The sequence below is a fragment of the Pseudophryne corroboree genome, chromosome 1 (assembly GCF_028390025.1).
Source record: "Pseudophryne corroboree isolate aPseCor3 chromosome 1, aPseCor3.hap2, whole genome shotgun sequence".
NCBI classification, from domain to species: Eukaryota; Metazoa; Chordata; class Amphibia; order Anura; family Myobatrachidae; genus Pseudophryne; species Pseudophryne corroboree.
The window spans coordinates 686,552,408-686,570,813 of record NC_086444.1 but is presented as its reverse complement, the minus strand read 5'-3'; the positions used below and the strand labels follow the sequence as shown (position 1 = coordinate 686,570,813).

At 48.1% G+C, this 18,406-nt stretch overlaps 1 protein-coding gene across 4 annotated transcripts in view; it reads left to right on the top strand.

Moving 5' to 3' along the window:
* TPM4 (tropomyosin 4) overlaps nucleotides 1-18,406 on the top strand; it is a 472,203-nt gene that overhangs the window by 289,560 nt on the left and 164,237 nt on the right. For all 4 annotated transcript variants that reach the window (XM_063914761.1, XM_063914763.1, XM_063914760.1 and 1 more), the window contains one exon: nucleotides 17,587-17,720. In XM_063914761.1, the coding sequence (XP_063770831.1) occupies nucleotides 17,587-17,720 (134 nt within the window). The remainder of the gene's footprint in view (nucleotides 1-17,586; nucleotides 17,721-18,406) is intronic.

Below are 18,406 nucleotides of genomic sequence, written 5' to 3'. Positions count from 1 at the left end.
AATAGCGCCGGGAATTAGCTCCCGGCGCTATTCAATACAGCTTCAAGTGACACTTAATTGTCGGGAATTCCTCTCTCACCCCCGGGGGATGAGAGAATAAATATGACAAAAGTGCTGTCGCGCGGCTGGTGAGGCTGATTCTGTCGGGTATCAGCATCGCGGCGAGGAGTCAAGTCAGAGAATGCCCGTTATCCCGACAAATCAACCTGTTAAGTCCAGGCGCTATTCAATGGTCGGTGAATTGAATCTACCCCAATGTGTGAAAGAATAAACATTTGAATATCTTCCTGCGATCTCCCGTCACTTGGGAGATTGGTCCCGCTAAAAAAATTGAATCTTCCCTTTCCCACCTTCCCCTTACCCCACCCCCCACAGTGTCCCAAAATTGTACCCAGAGATGCATTTTCATATCTAAAGCTGGGCACACACTATACAATTATCTGGCAGATCATCTGGTACTGGATGACAGCAAATGACAATCGTCCATTTGCACCCAAACACTGGAAAACTGACAAATCGGTTAAATAAGTGAACTCCAGCGGTGGGGATGCGGCATGATCAACTGCAGCATCCCAACAGTAGACTGCGTAAGTATTTTTACTGGGATCCGGTCTGAAGATCGACAGTGTTTAGGTCGACCACTATAGGTCGACAGTCACTAGGTCGACATGGATGGAAGGTCGACAGGGTTTCTCGGTCGATGTGCTAGGTCGACAGGTCTAAAGGTCGACATGAGTTTTTCACATTTTTTTTTTTTTTTTGTTCTTTTCATACTTCGATCCACGTGGACTACGATTGGAACGGTTAAGTGTGCCGAGTGAAGCGGTAGCGGAGCGAAGGCACCATGCCCGAAGCATGGCGAGCGAAGCGAGCCATGCGAGGGGACACGGTGCACTAATTTGGGATCCCGTCACTTTACGAAGAAAACGACACCAAAAAAAAAAAAAAATTATCATGTCGACCTTTAGACATGTCGACCTAGAAACCCTGTTGACCTTCTATCCGTGTCGACCTAGTGACTGTCGACCTATAGTGGTCGACCTAGACATTGTCGACCTAGACACTGTCGATAAAACGAACCACACCCATTTTTACTCCCCCCTGTCCTAACCCTTCAGGAGTTGCTGCTATGGCTAACCCGCTGGTGGTGTCGGCTATGGCTAACCCCCCCACAGTGCCTAACCCTAAACACTGATACCCTCAGAATGTCGGCAGTCGGTGATCTGACATTGGTCTCCTAAGTGGTGTCTGGATTCCAGCGTCCATCACATGACCGCAGGTATCCCTCCCGCTGGATACCAAGGGGCATTTCCTGCAATATTCTACTGGAGGGTCTCATGAAAAGTTCTTTCAATTGATAACTATTATTGTATGCTTGTAAACTTGCGACCTTAAGCCTTCACAATACAGTGGCATTAAAAAATCATAATTTACTTTTTGCATCATTAGTGATTTGAAAGCGATATCATTAATAGCTACATATAAAAGTAATGTACTACTTCATGTGTTAACGGGTGATCGAGTGTTGGCTATTTATGTACTAGCAGCAGGACCCCTTTTATTTAGTGTCCTCTAATGTAAACTTTATTAATCTGGGGGAAAATAACATGTCTCAGCACATGATTAAATATCACGCCTGGAGATAGTTCTGCAGCAAATGATAAAAAAAAAAAAACCCTACTAAAGCTATATCTTCACTTTGTTTAGGGGGTGGCAGAAAATAGACAGTATGACCTGTTTTTTCCTGAAGAGACAGCATTGCAATTTTTCATTTTTCCTTATCACTAACTTGTTTGTTAAATCTAGTTGAATGGCAAACATAGTCAGTTGATTCCATTTAAGAATTATGCAAATTTCATTTTAGCACGTCGTGTTGTTTTACCAAATTCTGCATTGTTAGTTAGATATGTAACTGTCTAAATGTAGCTTTTTCATCCTTTCGGCAGATATTTTTATTTTCTGCTGCGGGGTACACTGGGCTCCACAAGGATCAACATCGGGGTGTAGAGTAGGATCTTGATCCGAGGCACCAACAGGCTCAAAGCTTTGACCGTTCTCAAGATGCACAGCGCCGCCTCCTCTATAACCCCGCCTCCGTGCACAGGAGCTCAGTTTTGTAAGTTGGTGCCATGCAGTAAGCAGGCAATAAACAGGGGGGGATACCTTTTGCAGCCCATTTATAGCATTATTTGAAGAAAAGAAGAAAAATATTTTTAAGACTTCTGGGCTGCAGCGTTTGATGTCAGAAAGACATTCTTTGCTGCAGCTCCATCACCCCCAGCGGCGCTGTATACTCCTGCACCCTGGTTGCCGGGTAACTACAGCGGAGGCTCCGGTGTCCTTCTCGTTAGTCACACGCACTTTCAAGGGGAGGTAAGGGGTCTCTTTGGCCCACTGTTACCACGATCCGTCGCGGCCGTGGGCGCGCTGGCGTGGACACTGTTATTGGGCAGCCGCTCCACTAGCCACCAGGGACACTGGGCACAGGTGGGGGTTTTTATCTCTGAAAAGCCCCGTTTTGTTATGGCCCACAAGCACCCGGTGGGGATGCCAGCAGGGGGAGTAGGCCTAGCCTGTAGCCCCTCCTCCAGCCCCAGGGAGCCATTTCTGTGAATGTTCCCGCCCTGGAGCTGCATATCTCTCCCTCACGCCCAGTCAGCCGCCATCACACACGGAGCTGAGCTGTTCCTGGGACTGCCGGGACAAATCCAAATATCAAAGGTGATATACACCTTTGAGAAAGTCACGTGATACGTGACGAAATGCGTTCGGATCCCACCTCTCTAACACACCTTGACACAGGTATCTGAATCAGAAGCAAACCGCTGTGAACTAACGGGTTTGTGCACTGCTCTGCTTATTTCTGTAAGCCGCATCCACCAGCACACGGCTATCGCTCTTCTCATCAGCCCGGCGGCTCCCTTCACCTCCTCGCTGCACAGCATTAGTGGGCAATGCAGGACTAAAAACCGGGGACGCTCGGTTTTGGACCAGCCCACTGGAGAGGTATCTATTACCATTCTTTCTACCCAGTACTGTGACGGGAAATCTGTGTCATATTTGGGACCGCTCTGCCGTCTGTTATCTACAAGTGAAATCACAAGTGGAACTTTCTTATAGTGATTGTGGACATTCACCAAGCTAACCAACATCAGTTGCTCCATTGATTACAATACCTGTTATACATGAATAAATCAAGGTGTGCCTACTAATGCAATCTAGTACAATTCTTATTGTATTTGTCTATTTTTACTTTAGTGTCTAAGGTTAATAAATTAATAATCTTTTTAAACGTCGGCTCTCATTTTTTTCCCTGGTACACTGCGCAGCCGTTTCTTGTTTTTATTTATCCTCTGTAAAGCCGCCTGATCACCAGCGCTGTGCATTTTACAGGTCACTTAAGTAATCTACCTGTCACTGGGACAGTGTTAGTTAAGAGATTGCATACATTCAGGGTTGTGTGGGTACAAACACCCTGTGATATACATCCAGTGTTCCCTGTGCTTTGTTATATCTATTGTTGACACATATAGCTATACTTAGTGTTCACTCTAGGCTGTTTTAGCAGGGCGCCGCACCCTGCCCGTTTTTTAACAGGCAAAACCCGCCCTGCCCCTTTTGTGGCGCCCTGCTAGAACAGCCGCCCGCTCCCTGCCCTCCCGGCGTGTATAGATGCCGTGCGCATGCGCGCGGCATCCATTCACGCATTGGGAGAGGGCTGGGGGAAGCCCAGCACCGACGGAGGTGCTGGGCACGCCCCCAACAGTGACGTCGGCGGCCACAGACGCTCTCTATAGTAGCGTCTGTGGGCCGCACCGCCCCCTAAAATGACGGCGGCGTGGCCACGCCCCCTAATTTGCGTGACCACGCCCCCATTTCGGGCGCGCGCGGCGCACATGTGCCCCCCTGAGTCCGGCGCCCTGCCCCTTTTCACTCCTAGAGTGAACACTATATACTGAGTATTACTTTGTATTGCTAGTCCAGTGCAGTTTTATGGTGCATGGCACGCTTGTGACTATAGATAGATAGAGATAGAGATATATAGATAGATTTGTTTGTGTGTGTGCATGTAGCTGCTGCGTGGCTGCCTTATTGGGTATTTCGCTTAGCGTGCTATTCCTATACAGTTTGAGTATCCCATATCCAAATATTCCGAAATACGGAATATTCCAAATACGGAATTTTTTGAGTGAGATAGTGAAACCTTTTTCTGATGGCTCAGTGTACGTAAACTTTGTATAATACACAGTTATTAAAAATATTATATTAAATGACCTTCAGGCTGTGTGTATAAGGTGTATATGAAACATAAATTGAATTGTGTGAATGTACACACACTTTCCTTAATGCACAAAGTTATTAAAAATATTGGCTAAAATTACCTTCAGGCTGTGTGTATAAGGTGTATATGAAACATAAATGCATTCTGCGCTTAGATTTAGGTCCCATCGTCATGCTATCTCATTATGGTATGCAATTATTCCAAAATACGGAAAAATCCGATATCCAAAATACTTCTGGTCCCAAGCATTTTGGATAAGGGATACTCAACCTGTACTCCATAACCTGTGCGGGCTAAGTGCATCAGGTTTTATGTATAGTATAGGAGCTTTTTTTTCCACAAGATGTGTATTTTTACTTGTGATTTATGGTCGCCCTATATCAGTGATGGCTAACCTTGACGCTCCAGCTGTTGTTGAACTACACATCCCAGCATGCCCTGCTACAGTTTTTCTATTTGGCCTTGCTAAAACTGATGCAGGGCATGCTAGGATGTGTAGTTCAACAACAGCTGGAGTGTCCAGGTTAGCCATCACTGCCCTATATATCGCTTGGATTCCCGGTAATTGTGCTGCCACAGTCACACTTCATGGGGAGTTCTTGCTAGGTATATCGCTGCTACGAATTGTACCAGGTTGCCCAATATTGTGCTTACTATTATGTCAGCTACAAGAGGTAATGGAGCTGGGGCTTTTTCCACACTGCGTGGTGATGACGCTGCAGACATCTCGGAGGAAAATTTGGCAGCAGAGAGTTCAGGTTCAGGGGGTTCCTTACCCCCGAGTGGGTCCGTAGCACCGGGGGCAACAAATTACCCACCTTGGGCTACAGTACCTTTTCCATGCTATTAAACACGCTTGTAACGAAATTGGCGCCCCCCTGTGGGACCCCCTGTGCCATTGCAGCAGTTTATGGTCCCTGCTATTAATCCGCCATGTGTAGATCAAATCTCTGTTTGGTTACAGCATTTGAACCGGTCATAGACTAAATCTAAGTTTCACTCTCGTCCGCCTAAGACTAAGTCGTTTTCTAAACGGGCCATTGCCATGAGGAGGACGGTGTATGTACTGATCCCACAGACACTGACACATGTTTCTGATGGGGAAGAGAAGTCATTGGTGGATGTCCCTGATCGGATTGAGGCTATTGGGCTCATTCTTCAGGTGTCTGATCCTGAGGCTGTCTCTAAAAAGCCGGATAGGTTTAAACGTAAGAAGGTGGTTAAACAAGTTTTACCTCATTCTGAACACCTGGTTGACATACGTCAGGAATCCTGGGAAAATCCAGGGACTAAACTCACACCAAATAAGAGAATGTTGGCTCGCTATCCTCTCTTTGCGGAGATGTGTAAGAATTGGGAAACTCCTCCGCCTGTAGATTCTCATGTGGCACGCATGGTAGTTTCCTCTGCTCTGCCAGTAACTACCGTCACCTCTCTGAAGGAACCGACTGATAGACGTGTGGAGGGTTGTTTGAAAGCGATTTACACCCTAATGGGGGCTGTGCATAAGCCAACCATTGCAGCAACATGGGCTGCTGAAGTTGTTGAAGCGTGGGCTCAGGAGCTTGAGACGGAGCTGCCTTTCAACGCATCTGAGCATGCTCAACAATGTCTCTCTTATATTTCCGCGGCTTCTCTGTACCTTAAGGAGGCGGCCTCCGATGCCGGGGTGCTGGCGGCCAAGGCTGCTACTATGTCCGTCTTGGCCAGACGTATCCTTTGGTTGAGATCCTGGTCGGTGGATATGTATTCCAAGAAAACCCTGGAGGTTCTCCCTTTGGAGAAGACCTCAATAAGATTGTGGCTGATCTGGCTACTGCTAAAACAGCTTGCCTACCTAGTACAGCTCCTTCCACGCAGAAGGCTAAAAGTACTTTCCCTCGGCCCTTTCGTCCTCCAGGTAAAGCCAAAAGGTCAGGCGTACCCAAAGCAAGCTTGTGCTTCCAGACCTGCCCAGACCAAAGCGGGCTCGGGCTGCCCGTCAGCCTGCTTCCAAAACTGACAAGCCTGCCGCATGATGGGGGGCCAACTTCTAGGTTTTTTTCCAGGAATGGTTGAAGACCACTTCAGATACCTGGGTAAGGGAAGTCGTCACTCGAGGTTACGCCGTATCTTTCAAGAATCGTCCCACTCATCGATTTTGTCTGACAGATGTTCCTCTGGATCCGACAAAGGCAAACACTCTGCATTCGGTGGTACACTCCCTCCTGTCCGCAGGAGTGGTAGTACAGGTGCCTCTGGCTCAGAGAGGCAAGGGTTACTGTTCACCGCTGTTTCTAGTCCCGAAACCGAATGGGTCCTCCCGGCCCATTCTCAGTCTGAAGTCCTTGAACAAGTTTGTGCGGGTCTCCCAAGTTTCGTATGGAAAATCTGCTCTCTATTGTTCTGGCCTTGGAGCCTGGGGACTGTATATGGTCTCCCTGGACAATACAGGATGCCTACCTGCATATCCCTATTGCAGTATGTCATCAGCAGTACCTCAGGTTCACGGTGGACAATCTTCATTACCAATTTCGGGCATTACCCTTTGGTTTGACAACGGCTCCCCGAGTTTTCACCAAGTTATGGCGGTCATGACGGCTATACGCCGCCGTCAAGGGGTCAAGATCCTTCCGTACTTGGACGATTTGTTGATCCTGGCAAATTCCCCCAAAATTCTCCTGGTCATCTAGAACTGACGGTCCAGTATATTAAAGCCCATGGGTGGCTAATCAACTGGAAGGAATCCTCCCTGGTTCCTGCTCAGAGCATGTTACATCTGGAAGCGTTATGGGACACTCGCAACCAACGGTTGTTCTTGTCTTGGGAGAAAGTCCTGAAGCTTCAGGACAGGATTCGATGCTTCCTATCTTGTCCGCAAGTGTCTATACATTAGGCAATGCAAGTGCTAGGTCTCATGGTGTCGCCATTCGACATGATGGAGTATGCTTAATTCCATTCTCGCCCTCTGCAGAAGTTAATTCTGACCAAGTAGGATGGCCTGCCTCACCGGATCAGATCTCACATGATCTCCTTGTCTCTGGAGATCCTACTGTCCCTGAGCTGGTGGCTTCAGGACCAACGATTGAGCAGAGGCCGTCCCTTCTGGATATCCAACTGGGTCCTTCTGACGACGGATGCCAGTCTGAGAGGTTGGGGCGCGGTGTTGGAACAACACTCTCTTCAGGGTCGGTGGACCGAGGAGGAGTCTCTACTCCCAATCAATTTTCTGGAACTGTGGGCAGTGTTCAATGCGTTGACAATGGCCCAAGCATCTAATACAGAACAGACCTGTTCAGGTACAATCGGACAACGCCACCACGGTGGTGTACATCAATCATCAAGGCGGCACTCGAAGCCGCATGGTAATGAGGTAAGTATCACGGATTCTAAAGTGGGCAAAACGCAATCTTCCGGCCATATCCGCAGTGTTTCATTCCGGGGTCCTAAACTGGGAAGCGGACTATCTCAGTCGTCAGGACGTACACGCCGGAGTATGGAGCCTCCATCCAGAGGTTTTTCAACTTCTCGTGGACAAGTGGGGCCTTCCAGATGTGGACCTGATGGCGTCTCGACACAATCACAAGGTTCCGGTCTTCGGAGCAAGGACAAGGGATCCTCAGGCAGCGTGTTTGGATGCTCTGTCCATCCCATGGAACTTTCGGCTCCTGTATGTGTTCCCTCCGGTGTCACTCCTGCCCAAAGTAATACGGAAGTTCAAGCATGAAGGAGGAAACCTACTTCTGGTCACTCCAGCATGTCCCAGGCGGCACTGGTTCTCCAATCTACAGAGCCTCTCATTGGATCGTCCCCTTCTACTTCCACAACGCCAGATCTCCTCGTTCAGGGCCGTTGTGTTTACCAGGACTTGGCCCGTCTGGCTTTGACGGCATGGCTCTTGAAGCTTCTGTCCTGCGGGCCAAGGATTTTTCTGAGGCGGTCATTCAAACTATGTTGAAGGCCCGTAAGCCGGCTTCTGTTCGGATTTACCGTAGGGTCTGGAATGCTTACTTTACTTGGTGTGCGTCTCACAATCATGACGTTTTCAAGTTTAGCACGGCCAAACTGTTGGCCTTTCTACAACAGGGCCTGGACTTAGGCCTACATCTGGCCTCCCTCAAGGTTCACATTTCTGCCTTGTCAGTTTGGTTTCAGAGGAAGATTGCTGCCCTTCCGTATGTTCATACATTCACTCAGGGCTTGTTGCGTATTCAGCCTCCTTATGTACCTCCTGTGGCCCCTTGGGATCTGTCGTGGTATTGGAGGCCTTGCAAGAGTCTCCATTTGAACCTCTTGCCTCTGCTGACCTTAAGTGGCTTTCCCTTAAGGTGTGGTTTTTGCTGGCTATTGCTTCAGCTAGAAGGGTCTCGGACTTGGGTGCCTTATCTTGTAAGTTCCCCCATTTGATTTTTCATTGTGACCGGGCGTTTCTTAGAACGCGACCGGGTTATTTACCCAAGGTGGTGTCTTCAGTACACCTTAACCACCTTCTCCTGAGTTGTCTTCCAAGGAGCGGTCTTTGGATGTGGTACGGGCTCTCCGTATCTATGTGAAGAGAACATCCTCCATTAGGAAATCTGATTCTCTGTTTTTACTGTTTGGTTTTCACAAACGTGGCTGGCCTGGTTCCAAGCAGACCCTGGCCAGATGGATTAGAATGGTGATTGTACATGCTTATGTACAGGCTGGTCGTCCAGTTCCTGCTACCATCAAAGCCCATTCTACTCGGTCTTTTGGACTTTCTTGGGCGGCTCACCGTGGTGCGACCCTTGAACAATTGTGCAAGGCTGCTACGTGGTCCTCGGGTAACACGTTTATAAGGTTCTATGCCTTTGATACTTCCGCCTCCCAGGATGCTTCCTTTTGGATGCCGGGTTCTTGTGCCCGCTGTAGTGCGTTCCCTCCCATATGGAACTGCTTTAGGACATCCCCCGATGTTAATCCTTGTGGAGTCTAGTGTACCGCGCCGCAGAAAACGAAATTTATGGTAAGAATTTACCGTTGTTAAATCTCTTTCTGCGAGGTACACTGGACTCCATAAGGCGGCCACCCTGACGTACTTAGCTTCTTTGGGTTGGTGTGGCATAACCGCTGACACCCTCTCCTGCGGTGAGTGTGTGGTGTAATTGGCTACGAGCGATTGTCGTCTGTTACCTGCTACTGCATTGGGCTGGTTAACGAAACTGAGCTCCTGTGCACGGATGCGGGATTATAGAGGAGGCAGCGCTGTGCTTCTTGGGAACAGTCAAAGCTTTGAGCCTGTTGGTGCCTCGGATCAAGATCCTACTCTAGACCCCGATGTTAAGCCTTGTGGAGCCCAGTGTACCTTGCAGAAGGAGATTTAACAACTGTAAATTCTTACAAAAAAAATCTCGTTTGTGTGTTGTTGTTGTTGTTTTTTTGGTCCCATGACAGTTATAGTATTTGCTATCATCCGTTAAAAGTGAGGGAAAATCTGTAATGTGTTAGTAATCTTTTCAGAGATAAGCACATTTCATGCTGTTACCAGAGATAGCATCCAGCAGACCTTACAACTAGTCTCTGCAGGCGTGCCTGGCATGTTCCTGTTAGCCAGCCTTCCCATAATGCCTTTTACCTTATAAGGATAACCCTCTCACAGCGAGCACAGATTGTATAGAGGGAAAGGTGGAGCTGCCATGACGAGTAGTGATTTTATTGCTCTTCAGCAACATTCTATTGTGTTGTCTTACATTCTACTGTACATTTTATAAAAATGTCTATTTCTCATACGTCCTAGAGGATGCTGGGGACTCCAAAAGGACCATGGGGTATAGACTGGATCCGCAGGAGACATGGGCACTTTAAGACTTTGGGTGTGAACTGGCTCCTTCCTCCATGCCCCTCCTCCAGACTCCAGTTAGATTCTGTGCCCAGAGAGACTGAACACGTAACAGGGGAGCTCTACTGAGTTTCTCTGAAAAGACTTTGTTAGGTTTATTATTTTCAGGGAGCACTTCTGGCAACAGTCTCCCTGCATCGTGGGACTGAGGGAGGAGAAGCAGACATACTTCTGTGAGTTTCAAGGCTCTGCTTCTTAGGCTTCATTAGCTCCAGAGGGTCTGATCACTTGGTTCGCCTAGCTGCTCGTTTCCGGAGCCGCGCCGTCACCCCCCTCACAGAGCCAGAAGAAAGAAGCCGGGTGAGTAATAGAAGGCAGAATACTTCATTGTCTCTGAGGCACAGCGCAGCGCGCCATTGCTCACACACACAAGCGGCACTACACGGGTGCAGGGCGCAGGCGGGGGCGCCCTGGGCAGCAATATACCTCATATTTTATAGCCTGGCAAAGTGGTATACAGTGCATAGGCACTGTATACAGACCCCTGCCAGTATATAAAAAAAAAAAAAAAAGGAGCTGTACTGAAGCGCGCCGATTAGGGGTCGTGGCTTAGCCCTCACATCTCTATCCAGCGCCATTTTCTCCTCACAGAGACGCTGGCCCTACCATAGCACGGATGCACAGTCCACAGTGTAAAACGAGGGGGGCACAGTTGTTTAGTGCAATTTATGTACATAAAGCACTATGTGGTGTGAAAATGTGGTGCCAATTATTTGTTGGCCAACATGTCTCCATTAATCAAATTTCTACGTAGCTTTGAGAAAAAATGTCCTTTTCACTTGGAGATTATTGCCACTGGGAACATTTATAAAACTGCCTATCGGAATTATTGGGAAAACTAACGTACATTTGGTTTCCCAGGTTTGGCTATTTGTTTGTGTAAAAGTGTGGTCTGTGTTTATTTAGCTAAAGCAAAGGTAGTTTTCTATAGATAAGGTCCCTTCCCCCTACCCCCGCTTTGAAAAGCTTTTGCCCCGCATTCACCGACAAAATCCCCTGGTGGTGAAGATTCAGTGGCCATACAGAGCAACCTAAGTACACCAACAATTCTCTTTTCCTGACTGCCATCTCAGAGCAGAAATAGCAGGACAGAATTAATTATTTCTCTTACATCCTAGTGGATGCTGGGGTCCACATTAGTACCATGGGGTATAGACGGGACCACTAGAAGCCTTGGGCACTTAAATAAATCAATAGTGTGCACTGGCTCCTCCCTCTATGCCCCTCCTACCAGACTCAGTTTTGAAAATGTGCCCGGAGGAGCCGGTCACGCTTAGGGAAGCTCCTGAAGAGTTTTCTGCATTTATTTTTTGTTTTATTTTACATGGTGTATTATGGTATGCCGACGGCCAGGCTCCCAGCGACCAGCATACCGGCGCCGGAATCCCGACCGCCGGCATCCCGACAGCGTGGTGAGCGCAAAAGAGCCCCTTGCGGGCTTGCTGCGCTCACCACGCTGCGGGCACAGTGGTGCGCTAAGCTCGCCACGCTATTTATTCTCCCTCCAGGGGGGTCGTGGACCCCCAAAAGGAAGAAAAAGTGTCGGTATGCCGGCTGTCGGGATCCTGACAGCCGGCAAACTGAAGACCACCCGTTTTACAGGCATTGCTGGCTGGCACCAGCATGCCTGCTTCGTGGGACTTAGGGGAACTTCCTAAAGAGTTAATGGTCCTGTTTCTCTGCTGACAGGACACTGAGCTCCTGAGAGAATCATTCGCAAGCCCCACCACAGCGAGTGTACTCTCCCGGAACATGCCGCCACCCCTAACAGAGCCAAAGATAGAAGAGTTATGAGTACAGCGATGGTGTCCAGGTTAGCGGGTCGCCGGCGGCAATGGCGTCATAACGGTTGGAGCGCAGCGCTGACATGCAGGCTGCGCTCTGAGGGCTCAGGATGACATGTGGCTGCATGTGTTCCGCTGTGAGGGGTGCGCTAAGCCACAAATGATACACACACTGGCCATCCAGCTTAAAAAGGGTTTTAACCCTCGGATTGAGCACACTAAAACCTCAGGCCAGTATGAAAAAAAAAAAACACAGGAAGCCGCTCGCCATTAGGTGGGCGGGGCTTCACTATGAGCAGATCCAGCAGCTCACCAGCGCCATTTTCCCTCTGCAGCTTACACTGGCAGGCATCACAGGGAAGCGCAGCTCCTCCACAAAGACTCCACGTCCCCTCAGCGGTACCAGGGGTTCATAGTAAGGGAAGGTGGGTGGGGGGGGAGAGTGTTGTAGTATACTAAGTTCTCTGAAGGGACTTAGTGTGATGACCCAGCTGAGTTTTTACTTAGCTACAGGGGCACGGTGTGGCTGGCTCCTATTTCTGTGTCTCCCTGCGGACTCTGTGTAGGTTATACTGTGTTTCACCTTCTGTGAGTGGGTCCCTTCGCATTACCATGTCCAGGGACTGTGTTTCCTGCACAGCTGAGTGTCTGTCCACCCATGGAGACTCGCTACCGTATACCCATAACAATACACATTCTCAGGCTAGTGGGTCAGAACCCCCATGGTTAGATTCCATAAAGGGGATGATATCGAATATCTCTACTAAATTAGCCCATACTGAGAAAGAGACGCAATACTTAAGACAGTCTATGGATGACCTCATGAATAGAGATTCAATTCCCATACCAGCGTCTCAGACCCCTGCCGTTTGCTCACAAAAGCGTACTCTGGTCCAGCTCATGCAAGCTGATACTGATGAGGATACATCAGACGCAGAGGAGGGTGAAGTGGATGTGAGGGGGGGGGGGGGGGGTGCTATCCTGTCACAAGGAATACAGGCTCTGAAGCTATTAGAGATGTCCTGCACATTCCTGACAAGGCGGCGGTGGTTGAGGAGGAATATTGTTTTAATGTAAAAAATAAATCTTCGGCTACTTTTCCAGCTTCAAAGGAATTGAAGGCTCTATTTGAAGAAACTTGTGCTGATCCTGATAATAAATTTCAGATCCCTAAAATGTTGCTTACATTCTTTCCCTTTCCTCTGGAGGATAGGAAGAAATGGGAAAACCCGCCGATTGTGGACGCATCGGTATCCAAGTTATCATGTAAGATAGTCTTACCTGTTCCTGGGGCAGCATCCTAAAAGGACACGGCTGACCGCAAGATTGAGACCACTCTCAAATCTTTATATACTGCTGCTGGGGTTGCCCAGAGACCCACTATTGCTTGCGCGTGGATCACTAGGGCCATTGCTAAATGATCAGGTAACCTAATTGACTGTTTAGATTCCCTACCCAGGGGGCAGATCATTTTCCTCCTACAGCATACTCAGGACTCTGCTAACTTTATGGTGGAGGCCTTAAAGGACATTGGTCTGCTCAATGCACATAACACTGCCATGTCAGTGTCTGCACTCAGGGGCTTGTGGCTAAGGCGTGGAAAGCCTACCATTCACAGGTGAGGCCCTTTGGGGGATTATCTGGATACGTGGATATCCAAGGCTACGGCGGATAAGTCTACATACCTTCCTTCCGCAGCACCCCCAGCTAGGAAAACCTGCTCTACGCCAACTCTGCAGTCCTTTTGGACAGCGAAATTTAAAGGCAAATCCAAAGGTTCTTCTACAGCCTTCGAAGAAAATAGAGGTAAGCCCAGAAAACCAGCAGCTGCAGGTTCTCAGGAACAGATCTCAGATTCTGCTTCCTCAAAACCTTCAGCATGATGGTGGACCACACTGCCTGGTAGACAGGCACGTGGGAGCCCGGTTACGTTATTTCAGTCACATTTGGGCAACATTATGCCAGGGATCCCTGGGTCAAAGATCTTATCGCCCAGGGTTACAGACTAGAGTTTCAGGAACTCCCACCTCACAGATTCTTCAAATCAGGCTTGCCAGCTTTTCCAGAATCAAGTAGGACTTTACAGGCAGCAATTCAGAAACTGGTACAACTCGGGTCATTGTCCCAGTTCTACTTCAACTACAGAACAAAGGTTATGACTCCAACCCATTTGTGGTTCCGAAACCGGACGGTTCGGTAAGGCCCATTTCAAAACCTCAAGTCACTGAACCCATACTTAAGGGCGTTCAAGTTCAAGATGGAGTCTCTGAGAGCGGTGATCTCAGGCCTGGAGGAGAGAGAATTTCTGGTGTCCCTGGACATCAAGGATGTGTACCTTCATATTCCGATTTGGCCGCCTCATCAGGCTTGCCTACGGTTTGCACTACAAGACTGTCAATACCAGTTCCAGGCCCTGCCATTTGGCCTCCCCACGGCACCAAGGGTGTTCACCAAGGTAATGGCAGAGATGATGTTTTTCCTCCGCAGGCAGGGAGTGGACATAATTCCGTACCTGGATGACCTGCTGTTAAAGCAACAACCTCTCCCTGGATGATTCGACCTCATTGCCCTCTCAACCCGGCTACTCCAAGATCACGGGTGGATTCTGAACCTGCCAAAATCACACCTGGAACCAACACAAGACTTCCGTTCCTGGGAATGATACTGAATATGGAGGCACAGAATGTGTTCCTTCCATTGGAAAAGGCATTGGTAATCCAGTCGATGGTGCGGGATGTTCCGAAGCCAACCTGGATTTCTGTACATCTATGCATTCGTTTTCTGGGGAAGATTGTAGCCTCTTACAAGGCTATGCAGTACGGAAGGTTTCACGCAAGGCCCTTCCAGCTAGATCTGTTGGACAAATGGTTCGGATCGCATCTTCACGTGCACCAGAGGGTACGTCTGTCACCAAAAGCCAAGATTTCTCTTCTGTGGTGGCTTCAGGCTGTTCACCTGACCGAGGGTCGACTGTTCGGGGTCCAAAATTGGATTCTGCTGGCCTCAGAGGTTGGGGAGCAGTCATCCAGGGGAAAAGTTCCAAGGAAAATGGTCAAGTCAGGAAGCCAGTCTTCCGATCAACGTTTTGGAACTAAGGGCCATATACAACGTCTTCTACAGGCTTCGCATCTTCAAGATCACGCCATTCAAGTTCAAGTCGGACAATGTGACGGCAGTAACGTACATATGTCAGAGGTAACAAGGGGGATCAGTACTAAATGCCGCCGGACGGAATCCTGGCGGTCGAAATACCGACGCCGGAATCCCGACCACACAATCCCGACAGGGGTGGCGAGCAGAACGCAGCCCCTTGCGGGCTCGCTTCGCTCGCCACGCTGCGGGCACGGTGCCTCGCTACGCTCTGCAAACTATTATATTCTCCCTCTATGGGTGGTGTGGACACCCACGGACGGAGAATATGTCGGGATTGCGGCGGTCGGGATTGCGGCCGGCGGCATCTTGACCGCATCCCTAACAAGGATTCTTCTCTGAGCAGAAAGACACGTGGTGGTGCTGTCAGCAATCTTCATTCCAGTAGTAGACAACTAGGAAATGGATTCTCAAAAGAATAAAAAGGGAAAGTCCAAGCAATTCTCGTTGCTCCGGACTGGCCAAGAAGGGTCTGGTATGCGGGCTGTTCATTTATCAAGACTTGCCACGGCTATGTTTGACGGAATGGAGGTTGAGCGTCAGATTTTAGCTCGGAAGGGCATCCTAGACGAGGTTATTCCTACTCTGATCCAGGCCAGGAAAGGGGTGACGTCTAAGCATTACCACGGTATTTGGGAAAAAATATGTTTCGTGGTGTGAAAACAGGAAATTTCCTGCAGAGAAATTTCAACTGGGACGTTTCCTCCATTTTCTGTAGGTGTGGATGTGGGCCTACGTTTGGGCTCCTTGAAAGTCCAGATTTCAGCCTTATCCTTTTTGTTCCAGAAACAATTGGCTTCCCTCCTTGAGGTTTAGACGTTCATGAAAGGTGTTCTGCACATCCAACCGCCCTTTGTGCCTCCCACGACACCTTAGGATCTCAATGTGGTGTTGCATTTTCTACAATCTGAATGGTTTGAGCCTTTACAGGAGGTTGATGTAAAGTTTCTTACGTGGAAGAACGTCACACTGTTGGCCTTGGCCTCGGCGAGACGTCGATCGGAATTGGGGGCGTTGTCTCACAAGAGCCCCTATTTGATTTTTCATGAAGATAGAGCTAAACTCAGAACGCATCAGCAATTTCTTCCTAAGGTGGTGTCTGCGTTTCACATCAACCAACCTATTGTGGTTCTAGTGCTTACAGACATCTCTACTTCCTCAAGAAATAGAGGTGTCTGAAGATCTATGTGAAGCGGAAAGCCAGTCTCAGAAAGTCGGACTCGCTGTCTGTTCTCTATGATCCCAAGAAAATTGGGTGTCCTGCTTCGAAGCAGTCTATTTCTCGTTTGATCAGGTGTACTATCCAGCAGGCTTATTCTACACAGGTCCACTCTACTAGACCGGTTGGTTCTTCCAGGGCGGCTGCCTGGGGTGTCTCGGCTTTACAGCTCTGCCGAGCAGCTACTTGGTGAGGGTCGAACACGTTTGCTATGTTCTACAAGTTCGATACCATGGCCTCTTAGGACCTTCAGTTTGGTCAATCAGTTCTGCAGGAACCTCAGCACACTCCCACCCGGTCTGGGAGCTTTGGTACATCCCCATGGTACTAATGTGGACCCCAGTATGCTCTAGGACATAAGAGAAAATAGGATTTTAATTACCTACCGGTAAATCCTTTTCTCGTAGTCAGTAGAAGATACTGGGCGCCCGCCGAGTGCTTCGTGTTTCCTGCACTGTTACTTTAAGTATTGTTGTTGGTTCAGCTGTTGCTGTTCCTATTCAAGTTTGGTTAGCTTGGCTTTCCTCTTATTTGTGTGTGCTGGTTCGAATCTCACCACTGTTCTGTTAAATCCTTCCTCAGGATATGTCCATCTCCTCTGGCACAGTTTCTAGACTGAGTCTAGTAGAGGGGCATAGAGGGAGGAGCCAGTGCACACTATTGATTTCTTAAAGTGCCAAGGCTTCTTGTTGACCCATCTATACCCCATGGCACTAATGTGGACCCCGGTATCCTCTATGGACTGCGAGAAAAGGATTTACCGGTAGGTAATCCTATTATTTTTTATTAATTTATTTTTTAAACCATTTTTTTTATTTACTTACTGCATATGTGCATGCACTTAAGAATAAGACTACTCCTTACCACTGCAAGCCAGTATGGCCAGGTAGCTGAGTATCTCAAGTAGAAAATCTGTGCTATCTCTGCATATGGTATCAGGATGCTAGGTCAACACTGCTAAGGCCGACAGTCAGTTTGGTCGACATGCATTAGGTCGACATGGCAATGGTCCACACAAGAAAATGCCAACATGATTGATTTAAATTTTTTTCAATTTTCACATTTTTCATACTTTACCATCTGCGGAAGAGTAACAGAGCGAAGCGAGTCATACAAGGGGACGCGGTGTACTTCGTAGGGTTTCAAGTGACTATACGGAGTAAATGAGACAGCCCCCCAAAAAAACACTTCGACCTTTTCCGTGTCGACTATTTTACCATATCGACCTTTTGGGGTCGACTTAGAGACTGTTGACCTTTTTCCAGCTGAAAATTGACCAGTTTGTTCTTTTTGTTTTCCGTGCCCTTTTCAGGCTGAAGGAGAAGTCGCTGCATTAAACCGCCGAATCCAGCTAGTAGAAGAGGAGTTGGATAGAGCTCAGGAACGTCTTGCTACAGCTTTACAGAAACTGGAAGAAGCAGAAAAAGCAGCTGATGAGAGTGAAAGGTATTTGTCATTATATATAATACACACCTGGTTATAAGTATGACAAACACTTATTTATCCGCCGAGCTGTGTTGGAAAAACATCCAAACAAAACATTCCCTGGGTTCCTGCAAGTGGTAGGAGTACGCTTGCTGTGTGTGGGGGCAAGCTTAAGAGTACAGAAACACTATTGTGTTTTATATGTCTAATGTACATACAGTATTAAGGGATAAACATTAGTGTATGTATATGTAGTAGATATGCCACTATTGGGTGTTTAACCTCCTAAGTGTGCTTATATCTGAGTGCAACCGCACACCCAAGAGTACTCTATCTATCTTATTAAATGGCCACTGGTGTGACAAAATAGGATGAAAAAAATAAAGAATAGAAGGAAAATAGTTATTTTTAATGCATAAACCTGTTGCTGGTTAACAATGTAAGTGAATAAAATAGGTGACATTTTTGTCAAAAATGTGTGTTTCTCTTGTGCTGCTGTCTGTGAGCAGTTTCTCTGCTGTGACTGATCCTGTTGACAGTTGGGTTTGTCTACAGATGGTCATGTGACAATTAGAAGTGTCATATGATCTAATGTGTCAAGGTACTGACGGGTAAATGTATTAACCTTTGTCATGGGGAGAAGTGGTAGCGGCACATGTTATGTGCACGGATTCCGATTCTCTCCCATGTAGGACACTGGCTTGGCT